This window comes from Siniperca chuatsi, linkage group LG10, assembly GCF_020085105.1.
Source record: "Siniperca chuatsi isolate FFG_IHB_CAS linkage group LG10, ASM2008510v1, whole genome shotgun sequence".
NCBI classification, from domain to species: Eukaryota; Metazoa; Chordata; class Actinopteri; order Centrarchiformes; family Sinipercidae; genus Siniperca; species Siniperca chuatsi.
Genome location: NC_058051.1, coordinates 13,421,665 through 13,448,903, shown reverse-complemented (window position 1 = coordinate 13,448,903; position 27,239 = coordinate 13,421,665). Strand labels below are relative to the sequence as shown.

Sequence of the window (27,239 nt, the reverse complement as noted above, 5' to 3'; positions counted from 1 at the left end):
TAATCACTTCTGTGGGGCTATTTTTAGCACAGTCATTAATGCGCTGAGGGGCTGGATATGTACTTGCATCCAATCCACCCTCTGGGTCACTGTTACAACTCACAACAAGGACCCCTGCTTTCCATACAAGCTCAGCCAAGGACACTGTGGCCTTTTATCATTCTCCATGCAAGCTCTCAAGAGGACAACCCCCCCCCGTTTTTGAAGCACTGCCATCTATCTTTAGCTCCTCAGTGCTCTCTGGATGAGCAAGGAGAGCTAAATTTAGAACGCTACTGCCCAGAATAGAGCAAACATGCATTTCCAAACACATACTACACACAGATATACACTTCACAATACTGACCTCGTTAGGTGTTTGCTTGAGGCATGCACTTCCATCTCAGTGCTTTTAAACTCGTTCAGCTCTTTTCGGATTGCAGCCTGTGGGGAAGAGGAAAAACAGCATTAGTCCCTAAGTACACCCTGAGCCACTGGGGTGCTGCAACCTTTGAACAGCAAAGTGACAGCAGGAGGAAGAGATAATATAACCAGCCTATAAAAAAAAAACTAGAACGGGGGGGATTTGGTGAGATAAGCTGATAACAGCAACATGCAATGCAAATAGTCTTGATGAGCAATAGGTCATAGAATTTAGGGAATTTTGTTATCAGACTGGCCTCCAATAGTGAACTTCTTTTGATGATAAGTCCAAGTGATAAGTGGCAGGTCATAAAGGTTGACATGTACTGTATGGCTGTTATTTCAAAAACCCAAAGTTTCTTCAGTCAATTATTACACTATATATATAATATAATATCACATATATATTTACACAAATACACACCTTGTCTGCCGCTGAGAGCCGAGTCCAGGGCTTGTCTGCTCTCCTGTCATAGTCCTGAGCTTTGGCCACCTCCACATAGTCACTGAAGCGGATCAGAATCTTTCTGTCTCGTAGTTCATCTACTGTGGGCCGCTGGTTGAGCTGGGACACACAAGAAATTGGACAAACATTTATAGCTGGCTGCTATTCAGTTTGAATTAACCAGTCTCCATGTGCTTCATGTGTACAATGTCCATTTGGTTGATATTGTTTTGGTGTTAGCTATCAAAAACAAATGTTTCTAAATATTTGGAAAGTATGTATGCACCTTTCTGTTTAGCCGCTGTTTGATCTCCCTCCTCTCCTCTTGCTCTGTCTGGTCGTTTCTCTCTGGGGAAAAAAGAAAACTACAATTCATACTATATCAGCAAGTAAACATTCTACAAAAATATTAAAGACACTACAGATTGTTATTTTATTCAAATGAATTATGAGCATAGATTCATCACCCATCGTGTAATTAAATTGATGTAAAATCTGTTTTAAAAAATGTAAGCCAAAGCAAGGTTATCATGCCGAGAATTTCTATACAAATTCAGTTCCTACCACCTTTAACAGGGTTAACAGTGAAGAGAAGCAATGTGCACTCATGCGTTCTCTCGCTCCTGAATAATGCACTACACTGGGCAATCTGTGCTATTATTAATGCACCATCTTGCCCTGTTTAAGTGTTTTTGATCAGGGTTTTTATATATATTTTTAAATTATAAATATAAGTATTCGGGTGATCAGGCGGTAGTTCGGAAACAGAAATTGGACTGTTTGAACTTACGTTTCAGGATGTTCCGACTCTCCAGCTCCTCCACATTCGGTCTCTGGCTCAGCCTCCTGCGGAGAAACACCAAAACCACGTTTTGAACCATTTTGGCTTCAACTGTCCCTGTCCTATCCTCTTTAAACCGGCTGTAGTTTCTTCATTGTGCGCGTTCTCGAGAGGAATCCCCTATGTCTCCATCTCGCATCCAAACCACGGCTGTGATGCTTTGGCAGAGGCGCTCCCCACATCTGGAATAGTCAAAGAAGCGCAATTCTCCTGTTCGAGAATTCACCACCAAATTATTTTTCGATTTCAAGATGCTGCATCTCAGGTTCAGCTGCTGTTTACTCTACACCGCCGCAGCAGCCCAGGCACTCCTCTCTATTATCCGCCACAGAGTACAGGCGCTTTTGAACTGGGTCGTGATGGGCTGCTGGGGCGCGACTTCCCTAGTTTCCCTGGTTACTGCATGCATAATTTGTAGGAGGCGGAGCCTAACAGGCTCTTACTCACGGCATCCCCAACCTCCTCCTGATGTACTGATCACTGGGCTACTGGCAGTCATTTTACCCATGTTGCACCAGTTCATTTTATCTTTAGTCACACAAAAGACCTTTTTTTAAAGGAAGGAAAAGAATCTATTTCAAACAGGGAATAAAATACTGGATAGATTCAAAATACTGTAGCCTAGTTTATGATCTAATACAATCCCAATCCCTCCTTTGCTATAATGAAGTTTAAGCATTCAGATCACACTTATTTACTACACATTTATTTCAAGCTGTCACGTTACCTCACCATCAAAGCGTCCAAAAGGTCTCCAAAATCCAATGTTTTCCCGGTGTCCCCTGTGCATGTGAACTATTCATACTTTGTATAAATAATAAATGTGAGCTGCACAACAGGGCTCAGCTCCAGACATCATGTGGCACACCCCACAGCACACCTCCAGAGGTGGAAAGGACAGAGAGGGCAGAATGCCGCCACGCAACAGGACGCTTTTTATCCCCTCGCCCAAGATAACATTGGACACTTTATAGTTCTGTCCTGTAAATGATCAAAGTTAGGTCACCTGTATTGAGACCCAGACACCCACAAAGCAGGTGGCCCAATGTGTGTGTGTGTGTGTGTGTGTTTCACTGGGTAGATGGGCACTATATAGCTAATAGCTAATGAAATCATTTTAGTCTTCTAAACTTTGTTAATACTATTTAAGTATTTACTTGACCCAACTTATGACCAAATTTGTGTTACAACACCATTTAAACAGAAAAGGCATCAGTATTCAACTGCATTATGTAATAAGCATTTGTATAAGGTTTGCTTTCTACATCAGTGAAGCCACATTGGAAGGAAAGAAAGCTGGCTGCACAGAAACTACACTTGTAGATATCTATACTATAATGAGTACAGGCAAGCAATGTTATGTTAATTAACATGTGTGACATGACATCCAGGAATAGCTTGAGGAATAATTTGATAGTTTGACTCCGCTAGCAAGTGTCTTCAGAGAAATAAGATTAAAAATGGAACACAAACACCAAGAATGTTGTCTAGAAATTGTTAATTGCACATAATAAGTAAGATCAATTTCTTCCTATTTGCATTTTTATCCTCCTCTGTGAGGTAGTGAAGTAGTTTTTGATCAAATCAGGCATGTTTTCTGCTACTATCCTAAAATCTCATCGGGGGGGAACAGCCCAACACGACGAATCTAATGCTTCACGACTCTTCGATAAACAAACTGAGAGACAAAGTGTTCCCAGAGCTCTTACAGTATTACATTTTAAACAGATAAAACAGAAAATCACTTCCAAAGCCCCAGCGAATACAACCATCCACTGTATTACTGACCTGGTCGAGTTGCTTAGCAACAACACTTGGTATCTTTGAAATGTTCACTTCTCCCTAGCAACACACTAATGGGGATTTCACTATTACACACAGAGCTGTGTGTGCTTTACAGCGACTCTGTGGCTATTTTTAGAAACAGACCACTTTCTTTTTTCATCTTTGTCGGTGAGCTGAATAACTCAGAAATTACTGTCAACATTATTTCGGTAACAAAGTCAGATTTTCTTCTTTGTAAGCCAAATGAATCACAAAACCTTATTACTCTGTGCTGCTCTCAGGTGACAGAAGATGCCTTATTTGGGATAACTGAGAATACCACAACATGGGAAAACACTCATAACTCATTGCACTGGTTTCTCATCCACTGCTTTCTACATCCGGGATTGATTGCAGAAATAAGATTTTGAAAGTTATCCCCAGAATACCATGATGACGCATAATCGCCCGTTGGCATAAGGATTCCATTTGCCACTCAGGATGTTGTGTAATATAACGAGTTAGAATAGAAAATGTAACTATGCCAGCCAAGGGAGGGATGAAAACTCTAAACAAAAGAATAAAAAAAACGAGTGGGTGGCAGAGGCTTTCAGTCTTTTCTTTTATTTCAGCTGCCAACTGCGCAATGAGACAAAATTGGCCATTCCCAGCTTTCTTCCTTTTTCAAGTACAGTAGCAGGCCCCCACCTGCTCCTCCCCCCGATTATTTCTGCTGATATAACTCCCCGACAACACATTTGTGAAGAGAAGGGAGTACATGGTGAGATGCATTATTGAACAGTGTCAGGGACTAAGATTAGAAACAGCTGAGTGCGGCTGCAGCCCAAATGCCAGGCGGAGACTTTCTAAAGATAGAAAGGTCATCTATCACTGACACAATGGATAGACAAGGTGTCATTATCGGCCATAACTCCTGATGGCAGTTTCTGCTTGATCGGCGGCAAATGTAACTGTAGGTTTTCATCGTGAGCTGCAGGATAGGATAGGATGGAAAAAAGAGCAGACTGAATCTATGGTGGGAGTCATCTGGAGAAATCCAGAGGAGTGTGTGATGGATTGTTTTGTCATTCAGTATGAATTCCCAGGAGAAATGAGCTCCCTCCTCTTCACCACTCTGAGCTATATTTAGCCAGGATTTCCTTCCAAAATGGTGCAGTGTGCCTTCAATTTATGCATGTACTGTAGGATGAAAACACATTTTCTTGCCTCTGCTTGACACTGTAGGTGAAGTTAGAATATTTAAATACCTTATTTAGAGCCTTAGGCTTTATAGATTATTGAGGTGATAATAACTCCACACAAACCAAAGCAGCAAACTTGAACAGCTGCCTTTTTGTGAAGCCTGTGCATGCATTTTACACAGCCTCTAAAATCCTGGAGGTTTTTCTCAGCAGCGTCAGCATGAAGCACACAAATAAAGCTGCTTTAAGAATCCTTGTTGATCCTCCTGAGATCATTAATTTATTCTGTACTTGTTAAGAAATGTTACCAGCTATAAATCAAAAAGGAAAATTTGAACCCAGTGCTGTGTAGAACTAGGTACTCATATAACAAGCATCTTCTCTCACTGCTGTGCTACAAGTGGAACCTCTCTGTCTTTACGACACGGACCCTGCTAGTTCTTATGCAAGCTACAGTCCTGCTCCATCCTCATCTTCATATAACCTGTTTGCTTGAAACTTGTTAACACCTGTACACCTTTTCTCAAATTACAATACAATGTGTTCTTCCAGTTAATCTAAGAATAGATCAGGGAGGCAGTAGTCTTAGTTGTCTCACAGACAGACGATAGCTCTTGTTCACTAGAAAGTGTGGGCGGCACTCTGTGCTTGGCTGTGTTATTGCACAGCAGTTTATGTAACACTGTGGTGTGCCTCTGTTTGATACGCTGGTGTTAAAGAACCTGGGTCTTGTGACACATTCACACACGAGACTGCTGCTGTCAGTCTTTGGACATTAAGTTTCTCAGTTCTATTACAAAAGCCAGTTCTATTAACCTCTTCCACTCCACCCTCCCTACCATAGACCCATTTTTGTCTTTTTTAGGGGGGGACAGGGGATCTTTAGGGGGAGATAGCAGGTCAACAGTATATGCCACATAGAAGTGGTATACATTATCTGAAAGCGGGGAACCGCTTTAATTTGAGGTGCAGCTCAGCACTGTGTGTCAAGTGTTTCTAGTCATAAATCTGTCATAAACATTGTGTTTTTGGTTAGGCACCTATTCCAATTTTGAAAGTTTAGAGTGTATAAGGGCTAAAAACATTATGATGGAAGTATGTGATGGCCATTCCCATGCTCAATTATGTCTCATAAGTTGTAGGAATGTTTGGGTTGATACCATACCGTTACACAGATTTGGTGCAAAATGTAACAATTTTTGACCATTCGAAAATTGATAAAAATGGTCATAAATCCCTCCAAAATACCACATTAAGACACCAAGACCTTGAGTAACATCATAAAAAAATGTATGTTGTGATTTGGTATCAAAAACTGGAAATTGCTCCACCCCCTTATTGTCAGTATACCTAAGAAAGCCATACATCATCTGAATGCCCTAGGTCTCTAGTTTGTGGTTGTTAAGTTTCATGAGGCTGTGATTATCGTTAAGGTCACAATAGGTCATTTTATACAGTGAGGTCAAGTTTCAAAAATGCTCTCACTACAATGAAATTGTAGGGGACTAACATCATCACACATGAATATAATTGGGCTCATTGCGTCTACAAAAGTCTCAGCTTTCCGGTCAGTCCCAATTTATGCAATTCCAATACTTGTTACTGTCCCTGTTACTGTTCAGGGACCCCAGTATGCAGAAATATTCAAATACACCATTTTTAGAATAGGTGAAAATAACACATTTATACTGCATGGAAGAAACTGCATGGTTTTTGCCCAAAACTGCATGGGATTAGCATAAAGTGGGCATGTCTGTAAAGGGGAGACTCGTGGGTACCCATAGAACCCATTTTCATTTAGACACACTGAGGTAAGAGGTCAAGGGACTCCTTTGAAAATGGCCATGCCAGTTTTTCCCTCCCCAAAATTTAGCCTCACTTTGTAGTGTTATTTAGCCCTCTTCCCGACAAGCTAGCATGACATGGTACCAATAGATGCCTTAGGTCATCTAGTTTCATATAATACCCGTATCTTTACTCTAGCTTTAAAAGCCTGCTACAGCCTCTGAAAGGCAGTAATGTCGACTGAGGACGTAGGCATCTTAGTGGAGTTTAAGAGTTAATGTCCTGGCAGGGGGAGCCGATACAAACATCAGCGGTGCGTCTTGCACAAAGATATTTCCTGGGAGCGGCGTCTGTTTGTGCTTGTTGCACTCCAGAAACTGTGAGAACGATTGTTCCTTTGAAAGCCTTCCTTTGGAATTTACTTAACTCTTGTGCCAAAGGACTTCTGGGACTTTATTCCATTCAGCTGCCTCGCTGGTTGGAATAGATATACCATTTCCCCACATTGGGAAACTTCTCAGTTTTAGTTAAAATGGTTAAGTACTATGCTGGAACATAAAGGAGAGGCTTCCCAGCACGAGGATTGGCCTTGAGTAAAAAGCATTACACCCAAACAGTCTCCTCTGAGCAGTAGCTGATTACACAACATAAATCAAGTCTGTGCAAAACAATCAGATAATCCGTTTATATCTGATTTTTTATCCCCCCTGTTAGGTGTTATGTAACTGATGCAATTAAGCATATAGGTTTACCCTGCAGAAATTCATTGCATCGCCCAGATCTGTCATGGGTTTGCATTGTTGCACCATGATTAACACATCCCATATTAAACACATTAAATCATTTACTAACTGCAGAGTAATATTAAGGGATTGTAGCTAGAAAGATATTTAAGCAAGTACAAAGACAAATTCTGTTACTGATATTAAAACATTTCATATGTCTATCACAAGACAAAATACATTATAGAAGCTGGTGTTCAACAATGATCAACGCAAGGTTTATTGCAATTATTTTAACAGATACATCACTATTATTCAAGTGACACAGATAGCAATGTGAAGAAGATTTCATTGCTTACTTGGCAAGTTTCATCTCAATCTGCTGGCGAATTTCCTGGCGCTCCTGGTCGCTCCTTGCTGGAAAGATATTCCTGTCCTCCAGCTCCTGCTTGCTGGGCCTGTTTCGTAGTTTGACAGCCAGCAACTCCTTCCTTAGCCTGCGAGGAAGTGTGCCTGCAATCATGCATACACGCATTAACACACAGGAAACTCTAACTTATTATCATGTAAGAATCACAGTGTTTGTTTTCATGTTTCCTTTTCATATCCTAACTATATGCAAAATGAAACTGTAAATAAATAAAGCCTTCCTATCCCTCATCCCAAAAATGCCAATGACCACTTAATCTCAACAAACAGCCACATCACATGATTGTTATTTGCAGTGCAGTTTGGAAGTATTTGGATAGAGACACTTTTTATATTGTTTTTGCTCTGTATTGCAGCAAACTGGATTTGAAATGAAACAATGACTATTAAGGTGAAGTGACAACTCTTAGCTTCAAGGGTGTTTGAGAGTGTTCAGATCCAGCGACTCGTCACCCCTTTTATATGTATCTACCAAAGCTGGATTACCAACTGTGCAAACCAGGTTACTGCCCCAAGGACCCAGATCTGCAGGAGCCCCAAAAGCCACAGGTTCACTGTGTCAGCTGTCAGCCGGTCTGTGTCATAATTTGATTAATTGCAAATTTCTTTGGGGATATTTACTGCTAAAGCACAATTTCAACTGAAATAATAAGGACCTTGAGGCATTATGGGGGCTTTTTTTGTAGAGGGGCCAAAGAAAAGTTGTGCAAAAATATAGTTTTAAGACCTATATTATTCAGCATTAATTGATTCTTTTGGCCTCTTTATAAAGTTGCTATGGGGAATTTGTTAGTACCAGTTGCCTATTTACACACCCAGCAGCCACAGAGCAACATTAACATTTAGTTAGAATCGTGTTTCGGGCCATCTGACAAATGTAAGTCCAATATTGACGCATTTTAGCTCTGTTTGGTCTCTACCAACTCCAGAGGGAAATATTTTGCTCTTTAGCTGCTAAATGCTCTGCTGTGCTCACCAGATTGTTGCTATCTTTGTCTGTATGCTGTTAGGTCCTGAGCAGGTAGCGTACAGTGGATTTATCAGAGCTTTTTTGGTGAAAACTCCTGTCTGCTGTGGTTGGAAACAACACTGATGAGAGTGCCGAGAGTGAACCAAAACAATAAAGTTGGGACCTTAAAACAAAAACAATGCTTCTTTCTTTCTTAAAAGCTTGCAACAATAAACTGCTGAGTTGGGTGATAATTCTGTGTGGGTTTATTACAGTGACCCCTTTCACATTACACACTGACCCTTTCTCACTGACCCATTGTTAATATCAAAACATTGATTAGTGCAGCTTTAAATTGTGCAAATTCCCAAACAAATTTTTGTTCAATTAAATTCCACAAACTAATTGACATGACAGCAAAGCTGGGGCCAGGCAGTATGCAGGATAGGAGTACTGGTTGGTCTCTAGCTGGCAATGACAATTTTTAGACAGTGAGACAATGACAGGGCTACATTTCCTAAGCTGTTGTCCCGGTATAGATGTGAACACATTCAAATTAAAGCAAATGTCAACACTTTAACCTCATAGTGATTGTTTCATTTTAAAACCAATATGTACAGTACAGAGCCAAAACAAAAACAAACAAAAAAATGTGTGAATGTCGAAATGCTTACAGACTGCACTGTAAATCATACTTTTAAGCTCTTCAACCCACCAGAGATGACAGATTCATTCCAGCCGTCCAAGTCGGTGGGGAGGCCTGAGGTGTTGGAGAAGCACTGGTCCAGCCGCACGTTCTCCTTATTCTCCTCCGCCTCCTTCTTGGGCCAGTCAGACCCTCCGCCTCCCACACAGCCACCCCCCAAAGATGATGTGTGTTGGTTCTCAGAGCTGCAGGAGCGAGAGAGCCGTCCGTCAGGACACCACATCCGCGGGGGTGAGCCCTGCTCACACCCTTCGTGGACGCTAAGGGGACACAGGAAGGAGGACAAATTAATACTGAGAGCAGTGGGAGGAGTAAAGGATAATATCTGGAATTTAAATATATGAAATTTTAAGGATGTCATTCCACAAAGCAATGCTTAAACTATTCAGAGGGACATTTTAACAAATGGTTGGCAGAAATTCGAGATTTGTGAGCAAATGTCATTATAGTCACCAAATACTGTACTTATCATATATGTTATCATCATACCTATCAAAAGGGATATAAACCTAGTGCTGGCTAAACAAAGGAGTACCTTCAGCGGAAGATTCATCCCCCCAAAATGCACCACAGAGCGCCACAGGAAGTCATTCCTGCCTGTGGCCATCAAACTCTTTAACTCCTCCCTCTAAGTGTCGGGGAAACTGGCACTGATATTGCTAAACTGGACATTGGATCATTAACATTACTGCAATAGCTGAAATATTGTGCAATATTCTCAATATTCTCTTAATCCTGTGCAATATACTCTGTTCTCAGTTTAATTATTCCATGTTTGTTGATATTTATTAAACTATATTACTGCTGTGCAATATCCACTGCCTAATAAGCTGGTTAAATCTGCTACACTCAACTTGACAGTACACATGATTGCACTACTATTACTTATATTATTACATTGTACTGTACACTTACTTAGCTTTATACTTCATACCCACTTGTACTTATTTTGATTAGGCGTATTATAGTGCATTTGCTTGCAGACTTATTTATTATTATGTCTCTTTCTATTCTATTAGTACTTCTTCTCCTGTGTGATGTGATAGTGAGCAGCCGTAACAAAGAGTTTCCCCTGGGGGATCAATAAAGTATCTCTGATTCTGATTTTGATCAAAGCCAGCATTAGCTTTATCACCAGTAAGACTGAACAAAACAACATATTTGTTTTCACAGTCCCAGTATGTCTGAGTGAGGAAGCTTATATGAACAGATATATGGGGTCATCCTGAGGACTCACATCTCCTGTCTGTTCTTGGAAGCAAAGGCTCTCTGCAGTTCCTCCATAATGCAGCTAGGGGGCATGGGAGGGTGCATCATATTGCCTAGATGTTGGGACCCTGAGGAGTTGGCTAGGGGCCCTCGTAGCGCCAGGGTCATTGAAGCCAAGCTTTCTGTGGCCCTGGGTGGAGGCTCCTTGGGGAGGTAGGAGTTGGGCAGGTGAGCAGGAAGCGACACAGGGCCTGAATCTGAAAGAGAGGGATGAGCAGAAAAACACTGGTTAATTAACAGAATCAATTTTTATCCTCATATTCGTTTTCAGGGTCATGGGGGCGGGAGCTTATCTTAGGATACTGAGCTGAAGTTTGGGAAACACATTTACATTTCTACTTATGGGAATTTAGACTCTCCACTTGACTTGCACATCTGTTTAATATGAGAGGGAATTTGAACATCTGGATGACAAATATGAACACAGGGAATCAAACTCCACAAGTTTTCTTGCAAAGAAATTAGAGAGCAAACTACTTCTACTTCTACTTCAATCTGCAGTGTAACTACAGAATGTGTGTTCTATTAAATGGCTAGAACATGTGGCTCTACCTAGTCTGTGTGTGTACAGGAATTTACATGAACCTGAGTTACTTCAACTTTGACTTTCAAACAAGTTATCGGTGCCAAATTTAGAATTTGTGAAACTACAGAATTAAAGAAAATAATGACTTTACATGTCTTAGTAATGTGTCGAGCCACCGTGACCCGAGCATCTTTGCATATAGGCTCAACAAGTCTCTGGAATTCTACGTGGAGGGATGAACACCATTCTCCCAAAAGGTATTCCCTCATGTAGATTTTCAACAGTAGTGGAAAGTAATTGTACTTTACTTTAGCATTACCATTTTATGCCACTTTATTTATAAAATAAAATAATTAAATTTTTTATTTAAATTTATAATCCACAACATTTCAGGAAATTTACTTTTTACTCTGATACATTTATTTGACAGCTGTAGTTACTAGTTACTTTTCAGACTAAAATACAAAATTTACATTAAAAAATGTGATAACCTTATAAAACATAACACATTGTTAAAGATTAAACTAGTGGTTCCCAACCTTTTTGACTGGTGATCTACAGTCAGATCAACAGTGTCTAGTTGGGGCTCCTTGTCATGTTTCAGATGTCCATGAGTTGTTAGCAGTTCCACAAAAGAGACATTTCTCCTCCAAACTTCTCAGATGATTTCATTTAAATAACTTAAATAAAAGGCCCAAGGAGGTCAAATTATCCAATATTTAAAAAAAGAAGAAGCAACAATTAAAGAAACGTCAAAAAAGTGAATACAAATTTGTGTGAACTTCGTTTTTTCTTCTTTCCTCTCCCATTAATCCCTCCGATTTATCTTACACATACCGAACTGCTTACACATTGAAGTATCAGTATCAACAATCTAATAATACACTATATAATAATATATCAGTCACAGGAGTACTGAAGGAGTACTTTTATTTTTGATACCTTAAATACATTTGGCTCATAATACTTCTGTACTTTCACTTAAGTAGGATTCTGAATGCAGGCCTTTTACTTGTAAAGGAGTATTTTTGCATTGTGGTATTGGTACTTTTACTTAATTAAAGCATCTACAGCCACTCTGTGAATCCACATTTACTTTATCTGAGATACAAATGACCTTTCCTTAACCTCTCAGCACTCACCATCTCCTGTACTCAGCTGGGGCAAAAGTTTCGGAGGTACTTGTGGTGGGGAAGTTCCTGGAGGAATCTCTTCCTCTTGTCTGTCTTCCATTTGCTCTCCCACATCCTGCAGCCCCTCAGGTAAATCCCTGGCAGGGTGCACCTCCTCGCCTCCCTCCTCCTCCAGTAGTGGTACATTCTCCTCCACCCGTTCACAGTCCTGGAGAGGGGCAGCTACTGGAGGAAAAGCATTTAAAAATGCAATTAAAAGGAGCTTTTCTGCACAACATAGTGTCACTATTTAAAGGATGGTAGCTGTGACATCACAGTCAGGTTATAATTGACATGACTGGTGAAAAAACACCTGACTAAACTAAAATACAAATGAAGTGAATATAATGAACATATTCTAAAATGAATGAAACAGTAATGCAATCTGTAACATTTTGCCAAGCTGCACTGGTTCTACTTTCTACAATGTCCAAGTATACAGAAATGTACTGGTTTTGTACAAATAAATATGCATATTGTAGACCTCTTATGGCAGATGAGAGTGGAGGCAAAGAATGTCATTGAACTGTCTTTGCTGCCCTCTAATGGTGTACGTGTCAGATGTCACAAGTTTCAGTCTCAGTTTCATCCGAGAAAGCAATAACTTCATGGATTGCATAAAAAAATGTAAACATTAATACAAACATTTAATTGAATTATATAATAACATCAGCAGGTTTTTTGTAATTTTTTTGCTGTAAGAAAACAGTATAAAAATCCCTCCATCTTCATTCAGATTGGTTTCAAGCATTTTATCAAATTGATCAACGCAATCCTATACACTCTCATATTGAGCTACTATAAAGCTGAGGAAACCATTTAAAAAAAACTATTTTTCCCTTATCTGTTGCTTTTGCAGCTCTATAATGTCCGTTTATTAGTTGACTCTGAGTACAGCAAGCAATTGTCCTACCTGGAGGGGGTTGCTCCTCCTCAGGACCAAGGTATTCCACACTGCTGACTGTAAGGTTTGGGTTCAGAGGTCCCCCGAATCCTCCAAGCAGGATTGCACCGTCTGAGCAGCAGCCCTGGGTGGGGGAGCTCGGGTCGTGGCATAGAAGACTGCTGGATAATGCTACATCTGTGAGAGGATAAGAGGGGAGACGTATGTGTAGCTGTCATGATTTCTGTGTTGTGGATAAACAAAACTATGTGACATTCATATGAATTTCCTAACTTTGAGACCATCTCACTTCCTTGATGTGAGTATTGCCTGTTAAATCAGGTAGGAATGATTCAACAGTTTAAACCAATGCCATTAGGTAGAGAAAGGCTTTTTTAAATTTAGTTTATTGGTTTAAGGAATTATTTTCACCTTGTGTACTATGAGATAGAACTGAAAATACACTTTTCTATGAATAGATATAATGTGAATGAAAATATATCTTTTTTGGCAAATGTTTTAAATAAATGTGTGTATGTGTGTATAATGGGAAAATTACCCCACGAAAAGGCAGGTCCAGCATGCAACCCTCATTCAGTCTTTACCTTGATTCAATAGCACTCTCCATTACAGCAAGAGCATCACATTTCGCCTTGTGTGTGTGTGTGCAGGCACACAAGGTGACTGTGCGAAAAGTCAATATTACTGTTTATCAACATTGGAATCGTATCATGACGATCTAATCATATCTTGTTATCATTTTACAAAATTCAGTTGTCCAAATTAATGATTGGAAGCAAACCGTACTTAAAGATCAACAAATAGAATTATTGGAGTTTTATTTTACAGCTCTGTCTGATGTAGCCTGAGCTTGTGCCTCTCATGTGTTACCGTTACATTCAAGTCACAGAACTAAGCATCCGATTTTTTGGAAAAATAAATACTAGGCAATGTTTGAAAAATCCAGAAGGTCATTTAACAAAGCTTACCACTAACCAGCTGGATGAAAAAAATATTCAGTTTGCTGCAAAATAAAGTTTCCCAGTTTGTACAATGTGAACCAAACTTAAAGCATTTTACTATAACTTATATTGGTCTATGTTAATGTTACTTTCTAGTACTATATTTTCAAGCAAAATAACGTGTTAATAGGTTTCTTGTGTTGTACAAAAAGAGCAATGACATAGAGTCACAACTTGAGAAAATAATTTATTATTTATTTAAAATATTTTGTATCATTAAACAGAATTTACCCTGAAAACAGCAGTAAGTGTTTTTCTGTGACTCGAATGTAATGGTAATACATGAGAGGCACAAACTGGGGCTATGTCTGATGTAACACATACCACTGGAAAATAGTTTTTCCAGATTGATTGTCAATAGTTTTTAATTGCATCGAACTTTAATTTAGATTTTTTTATACACATGATTTTGTATAGATTTGCCATATTGTGGTACATTTTGATACTGGCAAAACATACTTATTGATATTGTGATACTGATGTCAACTATATTGCACAACCCTTGTAAAAATCTAATAACACCCATTTCAGCGACGCCAAAATCAGCCAGTTCTAAGCCAGCAAGCACAGTTTGAGTGTTTCTTCATAGGTTTTTTTTAAATATGCACAATATTGTGCTGCACATCTCAGTGGCTTCAACAAAGTGAAAACGTATAAGACTCTTCTCTGGAGTCATTATAAATTGATGAGGACTGACTTAATTCAAACATTTGGAGCATGACTTGCCACATCTTTTCACCAACACCCTCTCATTATCTCTTCCTAACCTAATTCATTAGAGGAGATAAGGAGAAATGTGGGCATTTGAATGTGTGTGCATCTGTTTGTGGATGTGAACCTGGAAATCTACAGCCACCCTCTACCAACATCTTCCAACTACCCACCCACCCACCTGACACTATACCTGTGGAACTCTGCTTGAGCTTTTCATTTTTCTTTTTCCTCCACTTCCATGGCTTGAAGATGCGCCCCAGGGTGGCCAGCTTGCTGTTACGTCGGATGGGTGGAGTGTGGACTCCGGTCACCAGGCAACCAGTCCTCAGCACCCTCTGCTGGTCCACCAACTCTACTACAGTCACAGTGGAATTGGAGAAGGAGCCCAGAGAAGGGTCGAGAGTTGTTACAGGAGGATGAAATGGAGTAAGGAAAGAGTGAGTAGGGGTGTGTAGAGGAGAAGCAGGGAAAGAAGGCAAAGAGAGGGCAAAGGGGAGAGGGAATGTGTGGCAGTATGGAGGTGGGGATACAGGGATGAAGAAAAAATGAGCAAAAGTATGTGAGAGGAGACAGAGAAAGAGGGAGAGAGAGAAACCAGAGCACAATTAGTATACTCACCTCACTGAATAAACCCCGATGGACTTCAAGTGCTTTGAACAGACTGAATTAGAGAGACTAATGTGATTATGGCACACTCCCTCACGGCTGTTATTTCCCTGCGAATCCCCTCCCTCCGAGCCATACATCATGTATCAAAATAAATAACTCTTACAATCCAAATTTGGAGGGAAAACACAGACACAGACAGCCTCATAAGACTACAAATTTCCTCAGAGACCAACAGGTGTGCCAGCCGCGCTACTTTCCCAGAAACAGCATTAATTTCGGCTGCTGATTGTTTTATTGTCAACCTTCTTTTTTCTAATATACTAAGTGATCAGTGTTTTCAGGAGGTGCAAATATCTCTGCAATATATTCCATAATGCCACAAAACAGGCACAAAACATGGGTAGCATGCAGTGTATTTTATTATTACATCCCACAAAGCCATAATGATTTGGATGTGGTCATGTCTTGTATGTTACTTATGTCTGAGGAAGGTTGAACCATATGTGCTCATGTTCATGTTATGTTCTGCATGCAGGCAAATACTTTTTTTGTCTTTTCTGGATCCCACTTAGCTCCTACAAAGTGCTTGTTGATCTTCCAGGGGTCCACATAACACAATAAAAAAATACACAGCAACTTAAAAGCATACAGAAGGCAGAAACCAAACGTACTGTAGACATAAAAATGAAGTGAATTTGCAAATGAAAGGGTTAACAATGAAAATTATACAAATAAAAAAAACAAGAAAAAGAAAATAAGAAACATGAAAAAAGTCTCAACAATAACACAAAAAATTACATCTATGTGAGGTTCAGCAGATTTAGTTTCATATGCTAATTATGTTTCAGATATAAGGAATAAAAACAAATGAAAGAGTATGCACTCCCATTGCGCTGCCATCCCTGCTTAGAGAGTGCTTTTCTCTCTTTAAAGGAAACTTGTATTTCAATGAATGATGGCTGTGACTCATATCAGGCAAAGTGTGGGTCTACAGATCTATATGCGCACATTGCTGCTGGGTTGCTTGTATCTAGTCACAAAGAGAGCCAAGAAAGAGGAAACGTACAATAAATGCCATGTATTTAAGCACTACATGCGTCAATGTGACAAAAACGCAGCGATATCTGCCTTCAGGAGGCTGATATCTTTGTTCAAATGTTCAAATATTCAGCTGAGGAGGAGGCAAGGATTTGTGATGGGGGAGGTTTGGGGGGTGGGGGGTGGGGTGCAGAGTGGCTCAGTGTGTGATGTGGAGTACAGTGATGGAGGAGGGAGGATACAGCTGACTCCCTTTCATGCTTTTTTGCAGCACCTTGCTTCTTCCCTGAAGCACATGGGTAGGGAGTAGAAAGAGAATGGTGGTAGTGATTGGGGGAAGAGATGAGAGAAGAGAAGAGTAGAAGAGTAGTGGAGAGGAGAAAGGGAAGGAGAAACAAGCACATGAGAAGAAAGAAAAAAGAAAGAAAAGGAAAAGTAATGGCAAGGCAGAAAACAGAGGGAGAAGTAAAGTAGAATAGATTTCTGGTAACTGGTAATTTCCAGTTTGGCATTTGACCCTAAAAGTTCCTGGAAACAGGTCAGTTGACCACGCACACCCATCTCACCATGTCATCATCACTACTGTCACACATGCAGCGTGGCAGACGTGGCGCTGCACGCAGAATCCAGGTCAAGCTTGAAGGAAACGCACCCAGTCGCGCAGAGAAAAAAAGAGAAGGAGAGGGGGAGTAGGAGGGGTAGAGGCGTTGTGTATATGTGAGAGGGAGAGAGAGATAGAGAGAGCAAGTGTGTGTGTGTGTGTGTGTGTGTGTGTGTGTGTGTGTGTGTGTGACGAGAGAAGAGAGGGGGAGAAGAGGTGGGGTCAGGCTGCTGTTGCCATGGCGACCACATCCAGATGCTGTCGCAGCAGTGGGAGTCAGCGGGAGGAGCAAGTCAGTCTGTAGCTAAGAGGAGAGGAGGAGAGAGGAGAGCAGAGGAGCCCCCTACACAGACACTGCCTGCCACATCTAAAGCCAGTGGCAGCACCCAGTGCATTGTGGGTAGGGGGTGAGGCCACATGGAGGACGAGCTCTGTCTGCATTTTGAAAGAGGGAAGGAGATGGGATGGAGGGGGGGTGGGGTGAGGATAGAAGGGGGATTCCAGGGAGAAGAGGCGAGAAGGAGAGATGGGAGGGGGCTGTTGCTATACGGAAGAGCTTGCAGGAGAATCTGGGCTCGTCCAATCACGGAGCAGCTATTTATAATGCATATCAAGTATCTCTTCATTTTTCATAGAAGGGGTGGTTGTTCAGAGAAAATGACAGGAGTATGAGTAGAGCACAGGAATTAGTTAAAAACACATGCATGCACATGGAGATTTCTTTTATCCGCCGGATGAGGATGTATCGAAATGTGTGTCAGATAAGCATGAATGGACTACATGCACCATGTTGCGATAATGTGCGATTCTAATTAATATGCTAATGCAAATAGGATTTATTAAATCCATGTGTCATGCTGATGCAGTGGACCAATAGTCCGTTCACTGTATGCACATAGTCCTCTTCCAATTCTGCACACACTGTAATTCCAATCAGGTGGTGGTGTCACAGCTTTACACAAGATAAAAGAATTAAATTCCAAATAGAAAACATAATAGAATTTATTAAAACCTCAGGAATGCAGGCAAATATAAACTTTGAATGCTGCATTCTATACTGCATTAGTGCAGGGTGAACTCAAAAATGATTTGAAAATGAAATGAAAGTGGGCGAAATGATTATGTGACTTGGCAAGAAAACTACAACAGAGAGTGTTAGTGTGCCACCAGGGACCACACCCCACTTAACCAGCTTGTCAGCACATTCAGGAGCATAAGATCTCTCCCCACGTACACATTGAGCACATCCCCTTCCCAAGTGCCTACAGTGAGCTAATCAACAGGAATATGTTCTATTAAAATGTAAGAAGTAAAAAATGAAAGGTAACTTTAAAAAAAAAGCTTTGTCAATGATGAAGTGCCAAACACCCAATTTTCCTGCTTTGTTACGACACTGACAACCACAAAGGCAAATAATGTGAGTGAGCAATGAATACAACTCTGAATCTGTCTGTGACCTTTTCAGATTTTGCAATGAAAGGGATTCACACTGAGGGGTAGGATAATATCAACGGCATAGTTTCAGCAGTGAGGTTGTATGAGGCAAAGCCTTGCTTCGCTGAATCACCTGATAGACCGATCTAATGAGTGGGTTTGTGTAAAGCTCTCTCTGTTGTATTAAAAGACAAATCAGAATATAACAGCACTCCAGTATTAATCTAGTACTTCACTGGTACACACATTATGTCAATAACTGTTTGCACCATTTGCCTGCATTATAAGTACATTGAACATTCAAGTGTTTATTATGTGACTTCTTATTTTATAAGCAGGTGTTTAAACCTCTCAAACACAATCAGCACTCAGATCTCTGGAATAGAAATCCTGAACAGGCCTTGGAAGATTGTCAAAAAATACTATTTGTCCTTCAAATTACAGTTTATTTACAATAAACAGTCTGGTGAACTTTCCTGTACAGTAATACTCTTTTTGGTCTATGTGTTAGCAGCGTCATTTAGTTTTATGAAATTATCCAAATCAGTTAATGGTAACACTTTATTTGTAGGTGGCTTTGTAAGACTTACATGACACTGTCATAGCCATGACATGACACCTGTCATGAACATAAAGGAGTCTTTATGAAGGTTTTTGATTGTTGTCATTAACTGTCATTTGGTCAATTATGTCACTTTTAATGCAAAGTTGACATTGTTTGAGATGTCTTTGTTATGACAACTTGACATTAACCATTTTTCCCTTTTTCCCTATTACAGTACATTATTGACATCTTTATGACAAGTCCAAATGGTTCCACTTTACTTGAGGTCAAAGGAATTATTTATGACAATTATAATGGTCTCATGACAGTTGTCAAAACCAAGCACATGTGACTGTGTAATGTTAACACATAAAGTTAAATAGTTTCTTTAAGTTTGATAATTAGGCCTACTATGGCATGTTTATGACAGGTTATGTTTTCTTGGATAATGTCATGTTGTCATGACAAAGACATTTTTGTCTTGATTAATGTCAAGTTGTCATAACAAAGACATCTCAAACAATGTCAATGTTGCATTAAAAGTGACATAATTGACCAAATGACACTTAATGACAACAGTCATAAACCTTCATAAAGACTCCTTCATGTTCATGACAGGTGTCATGTCATGGTTATGATGGTGTCATGTCAGTCTTATGAAGCCACCTTCAAATAAAGTGCTACCCAGTTAATCATAGTTTCATTTTGTAGCCATTGTAGCCCATGGCTCTAAGGATGGCAATGTCGGTCTGTCAGTCGGTCTGTCAGTGTGTCAGTCGGTCCAACACGTTGGTCCAGACTGAAATATCTCAACAACTATTACAATACATGGATCGCCAAGGAATTTTGTACAGACATTCATGGTCCCCAGAATCCTGTCATTAGGCCATTAGGATGAATGCTAATGACTTTGGTGATGCTCTGAGTTTTCCTCTAGAGCCACTAGCAGGTTAAGTTTTCACTAATCCTGTCAAATATCCTGACAGGATATTTGCCAATCCTGTGGTGGATTGGTGCAAAGTTTTGTTGATGATGAATCCTAAGGATTTTGGTGATGCCCTGATGTTTCCTCTAGCGCCACCATGAGGCTGACATTTGTGTTTTTAAATGAAATGTCTCAACTACAGTACTGGATGAATTGCCATGAAATTTGGTTCAGACATTCATGTTCCCTCGAACTGCAATAATTTTAGTGATCCCTTTGATTTTCCTCTAGTGCCATCATCAGGTAAATTTAATTAGTGCAGCTTCACACAGGTGCTAAAATGGCTGTAGACTCTTGCTACTATACCCTAGCTGCTGCAAGCACCTCTAAACCAAACCTGTGGCCAATAACAGATGTGTATATATATATATATATATATATATATATATATCACTGTGCAACCTTTCCTGCTGAATACTGTATGTGTTCCAGTGATCTCATCACAGCTATAAATAACATCAGACCGACCGTTGACTCCCATCATCTCTGCAGGCCCCACAGAGCCTTTGTTCCTCGCTCTAGCCACAATGCTCCTTCCACCCAGGCAACTGACAATGTGCCCTTGAATGGACCACCTCCTTACCCACTGCCATGCCAGCTAACCTCCTCACTTTACCCCCCTGGCTTTACAACTGTGCTGCCATCTGTCTGTAGCCCCCGCTGCCTCAGGGGCTCAGCCACAGTCAGGGCACACAGCTAACGACTCGCAGTGAAGAGCAGAAGGGTTGAAGAAACATAAAATAAAAAGACTATGAATGATAAAGAAAGGCTGAGATCAAGAATGGTAGTGGTCAAGTATAGAGTGATTTATTAAAGGAAATGCAGAGAGAATAATGGACACCTTCACAAAATGACTGTATTCAGGCTCTAAAAAGAGCAAAGTCCACCCAACATGTACATTAATAATATCTGAAAGCCTTGTCTCGTAAAGCTTTCTTTCTTCTATGAGATTTATTTTGTCACTGCTCTGAACCTTGTCCCAGAGAAATTTACCCCCTGTACAGATTTGCATATCCAATCATCAATATTCATCCCATCCAACTGTGTTTCAACAATACATAAATAATAAAATTACTAATGAGCAAAATATCTTTCTTCTCTTCAGGACAGTTTTATTATAAAATGCATTTTGGACAATTCTGCAACAGTAAATTCATTAGACAGAGGACCATAACCACCATTGAGGACACCGAAGTCACGTCCTTGTTTTTGTATTTTTTTTCATGTTTGTTCATTTCCATTTTTCATACCACAATGTACTTCATTAAGACGGGAAAGAACAGTCGTTTCTCAAATGAAAGCCCCATCTAGAGTACAACATTCTAATTTTACAACCTACCATGAATTAAATTATTAACATTAAAGGGAAAAAAACACATTGTATACCTGGCCTAAACAAACCAAACTAGCTGTGTTCCTTAGGTAAATGTGTTAAGTTGACTCATCCTAACATGTATGTTGTGTACTGTAACTTTTTGGGAATGGAATTTCTGGGAAAACAGGGTATCATGGTGTAAGGCTACATGAGTTTGCAAAGATCAAGCCTCCAGATCATCAAAGTGATTACAGCCCAAGTGTGAAACTCCAGTGTGTGGGCTACTGGCATCAAGAGAGTGAAATGATGTCAGTGAGGCCAGCAACCACTAGGAAATGCCTGAGGCCCTTGTTTGTTACCATATGTTGGTGTTGAGAATGAGGACTAGTTGGTGGCTTCATGTGTAAGCCTTTGCTGCAGCATCAACAAAGAGAACCAAAAATCTAGTTCATTCTCAGTTTCTGATGAAAGGCTGTTTTCACTTGTCACTTTCAATTTTCAAGATATTTGGTGGACAGATACTATAGATGTTGGGATGAGTAAAAACTGATTAGATTTTGGTGTTGTTTGCTAGGTGGTTCTTCATGACTGTTTTGTCAAAACTGAATTAGCCTCACCAGTTATCAGCAAGTGCATATTAATGTCAGTGCAATGTTAGTCAGGATGTGTCACCCTCTGTTCCATAGTTGACCGTTCTTTTTTTTTTTAAATCTGTCCCTCATTTAGGTCATTTAACTTCAAAGCTCAATATCTGAGAAGTATCACAAATGTTTATAGAATATTCTAATAATATATATATATATATATATATATATATATATATATATATATATATATATATATATAGTGGTGTGAAAAAGTGTTTGCCCCCTTCCTGATTTCTTATTTTTTTGCATGTTTGTCACACTTAAATGTTTCAGATCATCAAACAAATTTAAATATTAATCAAAGATAACACAAGTACACAAAAAATGCAGTTTTTAAATGAAGGTTGTTATTCTTAAGGGAAAACAAAATCCAAACCTACATGGCTGAAGAAGAACAAAATAAAGACTTTGGAGTGGCCTAGGCAAAGTCCTGACCTGAATCCTATTGAGATGCTGTAGCATGACCTTAAAAAGGCAGTTCATGCTCGAAAACCCTCCAATGTGGCTGAATTACAACAATTCTGCAAAGATGAGTGGCCCAAAATTCCTCCACAGCGCTGTAAAAGACTTATTGCAAGTTATCGCAAACGCTTGATTGCAGTTGTTGCTGCTAAGGGTGGCCCAACCAGTTATTAGGTTTAGGGGGCAATCACTATTTCACACAGGGCCATGTAGGTTTGGATTTTGTTTTCCCTTAATAATAACAACCTTCATTTAAAACACATCACTGTATATATATATATATATATATATATATATATTTCTGTCTGTACCTAAAAACCTGGTTTTAAATCATAAGTATTTTTCTATAACATTATTATCTACAAATATATTCATAACTAAATAAGCAACATTTATTAAGAGTTTGACAGTCAAAAAAGCTCATCTGCTTCATCAGGACTGTGTGGGGGTGGTTTGATCACATTTGACTGACAATGCTGGAAAGACATGCTTTCTGTTTTTATGGCCTTAAACTGTGGAACACCCTCCCCTTGGATCTCAGGACAGCAAACTCCATTAGTATTTTAAAAAAATAAATGAAAGACCTAACTTTTTAACTTGGCTTTTAATTGGGTTGACGTTATGGTATCGTTTATCAAACTGTTTCTTTACTTTCTTTCTTCTTTCTATTGCCTTTGTTGTTTATTATTGAGATGAGATGTCTTGTGAAGCACTTTGGCCTGTATCTTTGCATGAGATATGCTATACAAATAAAGTTATTATTATTATTTTTATTATTTTTATTGTCAATTGCGCCCCAAAGCTATGGAGCATCACTACCTATTATCAGGGAAGCCAGCTCGCTAAATATTTTTTAAAAAGCAAGCTAAAAACGTATCGCTTCACTGTAGCCTTTAATTAGCTGTGACTTTCCTGATACAAGCCGGGAACTCTGCACTAAAAGAAGTACAGCTGTTCATTGCACTGCTGCACTACTTCTAAAATGCTGTATTTTACCTGATTTTATGCCTTCTATGTATTCTATTTTTTAGCTTTATTTTATTTTAATTAAATTTTTACTATTATTATCAAGAGGGCTTTATTTTCTATCTTATTTTACATTATGTATTGATGGCATTCTATCCCTGTTTTTATGTTCATTCTATGTCTTTCGTGTGAAGCCCTCAGTGCATGTAATTTTCTTTGTTGTAAAGCACTTTGAGCTGCATTTCTTGTATGAAAGGTACTATACAAATTTATTTTATTGTTATTATTATCATTATTATTATTAGAAATGTCATCAAGTTTTGATTTAAATGTTGCCAAACTGTGATTGGTGCACAGAAGTACGCAACATCTTTTTCTCAACTGAGCCTCGCCCACTTCAAAGCAGTGAGAAGAGCACAAACAAAAACACAAATACAGAAATCTCATGTGAAATAACCAAAACTGTTCAGAGCCTTTTTGTTTTCAGGGCTAAGAAATAAGCCATTTAGTAATAGTTACCTGTAATAGGACTGAATAAAAGCAAGTTTACGAATTGTTAAGCACTGGTGAGGGTTTGCGCTCTTCAAATGTTTTTAAATGGCTGTTGGCCTGGACAGTAATGGATCATTAATTTGTTGAAAATAGGTACCACTGCTTATACAGAACTAATCAAAATATGGATGAATTCCTAAACACACACATACAGAAGCGCATACACACATGACACATTTATACACAGACACGCCTCTGCATTTCAACCAAAAAAAGGCAGGCTATCTTTGACTAACTGTGAAAGTCTTGCTGCAGCCATCACATCCACCCAGTGGGCCAAAAATGTTCCTGCTAAAAGTGCTTTTCCTGTCACCCACACAATAGGACGAGCCTCAGAAAATGTCATTCCAACCTGCTCTCCTAACAACAACCACCAGAGGAAGAAGAAGACCCTGAATGAGTCCAGGAAGACTTCCAGTCCAAGTTTTGGGCTACGTTCCCATTATAAGAACTCTCATCCTATTCCATCAAAAAGCTCCCTGCAATCAGGTAATGGAAGTCTTGGTTCACCCTTCGTACCTTGGGCTGTTCCTGCAGTCTATCACATTAATCTAACAAACTGCAAGATTCATATTGACTCATTCAGCTCCTTTTATATCTTCAAAAGTGCTGCTTGCAAAAGATTCGCCTCTTCACAGAGATGGTTTAATTAGAAAATTACACTTTGCTGACAAAAAAGTGGCAGGCGGGCTTGTGTTTACAAAGACTTTCCAAGCAACAAAAAGGTCACAGCTTCAATCCTGCAGCAGCTAATGTGTCCATCAACAGTTTTAAAAGTCTCCTTGAACAATATCCTGAACTCCCACTCAGTTTTTCTTAATTCCTCAAGATTACAGCAAATGTGAATGTGAACAGTCACAGCTTCCTGGAAGCAGCTGGTACTCTTAAAGTTTATGCAAAGGTGAGTTAGCCGTGGGTCTTCAATGGGGTGTGGGCGTTGGCAGTCAACAAGGCCAGTTATAGAATCCAGTATCAGAGTCAGGTGGGTGAGCAATAGTGTGTAATTTGTTCCTGTTATTTCCACTGATTTAGGTCAGCGCCTGAAACATTTAAATAAATCATACTGAATGTGTGCATGAGAGAGTGAGGGAGAGCATATGAGAGTAAATATTCACTGCACCCACAATGTGTGCGACTACATGAGTGTTTCTGTACATGTTTTTGTGTCAACACTTGATATAGAAGCTGATAACTCAGTTCCACTCGTGCTCCCATTGCTCTGCAGGGAGGAGAGCACATCATGGTCTCCAGAAAGGAAAGACAGGACACCACAAATCACCACTGTTAGCACTGTAATCTCCAAACAAGTTCCCACAGCAAGGATGCCACTCACATTTGGACATCCTCAAGTGTGCAGCAATGCGAGCGTGGGACGGTTTGGGCCTATTAAAAACAACTTGATGTAACTGCCTGCAGTAGGAACTAGAACTAGAACAGGGAGCCATATTGTACAGTATTGTGTGCAAAGTTGCTACTCCTTAAGGGAAACACAAAAGTGAGTAAAAATAGCATGACATTTTTCACCATGTTATTGTCCGAAAAAGTTGTGTTGATCCCATGCGCTGGACCTGAAACAGATAATGCGAGCCCAGGATGAACAGTGGCCAACAGCTCATTTTAGGAGGCCAGACAGTACAGACACGAGTCAGTGCGCTAACTGTCCAGTAACCTCATTTGTCATGGATATATGAATATACTTAAACAGGCCAGACGTTACATGCATGGTCATTACATGGCCGTCTCATGCATATCATGGAAGACATACTGAGGACATGGGGTCAAACAAATATGCTGCCTGTTGGTTCTATTGAGAGACCAGAGATAGATTTCATAAAGTAACGTTTTGGTCCACCTCAATTAAAAACACCTACAAGCAGATCCAGATTAATAAGACAAGCTCGATTCTGTATCTCTTGCCTGAAATTATGCCAACAGAAAAAAAATGTTGCTGTTTTGAAAATTGTTTTGGTCTGACTGGAGCAAAAATGAGTCAGTCCTACAGTAAAATCTGTTGTGAGAGCTGCCTGGGACTGATGGCAGACAGGAAAACTGTACAAAACATTTTGCCCAGTTACACAAACACATTCACTTGTGTGACCACACAAGCTTCCCTGCAGTCGCTCTGTGCCAGAGGGATGCTGCCGTGGTGAAAAAGACATTATCTGGTAGTCGAACAGGTATGGGCCATATGATGAATCAGTGTTGATGAAGAAGTTGCTAGAAGCCACTCACTCATCAATGACCACAGAGCTTGGCCACAGTTCTAATAGCAGTTTTAATGGGATTGGATTGGAGCTTTTGGCTTACATGAATGTATGGAATGATTAAATTAAATGGAAATTGTGCCCGGATCTGCACACTGTGCTTTCCTCATTAATGTATCATCGGTGCAAAGAAAAAAAAAATATTGCCGGGTTTCTTTCCAAGAAGATCAGAAGCCCGGTTAAGACGAGGCATCTGTGATCCAGGACAGACTTATCAGCACACAGAACACGGCTCTGCTGGGTTCAGCAACCTGCTGCAATGCAAAGGCTGGTGCTGTCCATGGTACTGAAACTCACTCCGCTATGATACAACCAAGACTCAAGTCCAAAATCTCTCCCTTTTCGCACCCTAGTGCAATATATTTCCTTTCCAACATTCAAATTCTTAGTGCAAAAATTATCTACTATAGTGCCCCCAAACTCTCACATTGTAACGAAAATAGAAGGCTGTGTCTGCAATTGTCACTGCTAAATATCCACTAGATAGTGTGTTCACCATAGTTCAGCTGCAACTAATGACTATTTTTACTATCAATTAATCTGCTGAATATTTTTGACATGTGTCAATAGATGGGCCTTTACTAAAACAGTGGGGAAAAATGCAAATCACAAGTTCAGAGAGACCGAAGGTGACATCTCCAAATTGCTTGTTTTGTCAGACCAACAATCCAAAACCAAACTCAATCTACAATAATAAAGAACAGTGAAAATGAACATATCCTCACATTGGAGAACCAGAGAATGTTTGGCATTTTTGACGATGCCTGATGATGAATCGATTATCAAAATAGCTCTTGATTAAATTTCTGTCGATTGACTAATTGATTAATCGTTTCAGCTCTACACCTCAGTTATGTGACAACTCAACAGTCAGTGATGGAGAAATTATGATGATCCATATGTTATAAATTGTAATCTACTTTCCTACTAAATATTTTTTTACTTCCACTATTATTTTTTTAATCAAAAATATAATCAAAAGATAAATCAA

At 39.7% G+C, this 27,239-nt stretch overlaps 1 protein-coding gene across 3 annotated transcripts in view; it reads right to left on the bottom strand.

Moving 5' to 3' along the window:
• phactr3a (phosphatase and actin regulator 3a) overlaps positions 1 to 27,239 on the bottom strand; it is a 38,057-nt gene that overhangs the window by 742 nt on the left and 10,076 nt on the right. Inside the window, exons 2-11 of one of the 3 annotated variants that reach the window (XM_044209851.1) lie at positions 15,022 to 15,183; positions 13,126 to 13,293; positions 12,183 to 12,398; positions 10,483 to 10,711; positions 9,255 to 9,505; positions 7,521 to 7,674; positions 1,638 to 1,693; positions 1,134 to 1,195; positions 827 to 967; positions 347 to 423 (exon numbers count right to left, since the gene is read on the bottom strand). In XM_044209851.1, coding sequence (XP_044065786.1) covers positions 347 to 423; positions 827 to 967; positions 1,134 to 1,195; positions 1,638 to 1,693; positions 7,521 to 7,674; positions 9,255 to 9,505; positions 10,483 to 10,711; positions 12,183 to 12,398; positions 13,126 to 13,293; positions 15,022 to 15,183 — 1,516 coding nt within the window. Of the gene's footprint in view, positions 1 to 346; positions 424 to 826; positions 968 to 1,133; positions 1,196 to 1,637; positions 1,694 to 7,520; positions 7,675 to 9,254; positions 9,506 to 10,482; positions 10,712 to 12,182; positions 12,399 to 13,125; positions 13,294 to 15,021; positions 15,187 to 27,239 lie in introns of all 3 variants that reach the window. The other 2 variants (XM_044209850.1, XM_044209852.1) reach the window with 2 other exon arrangements.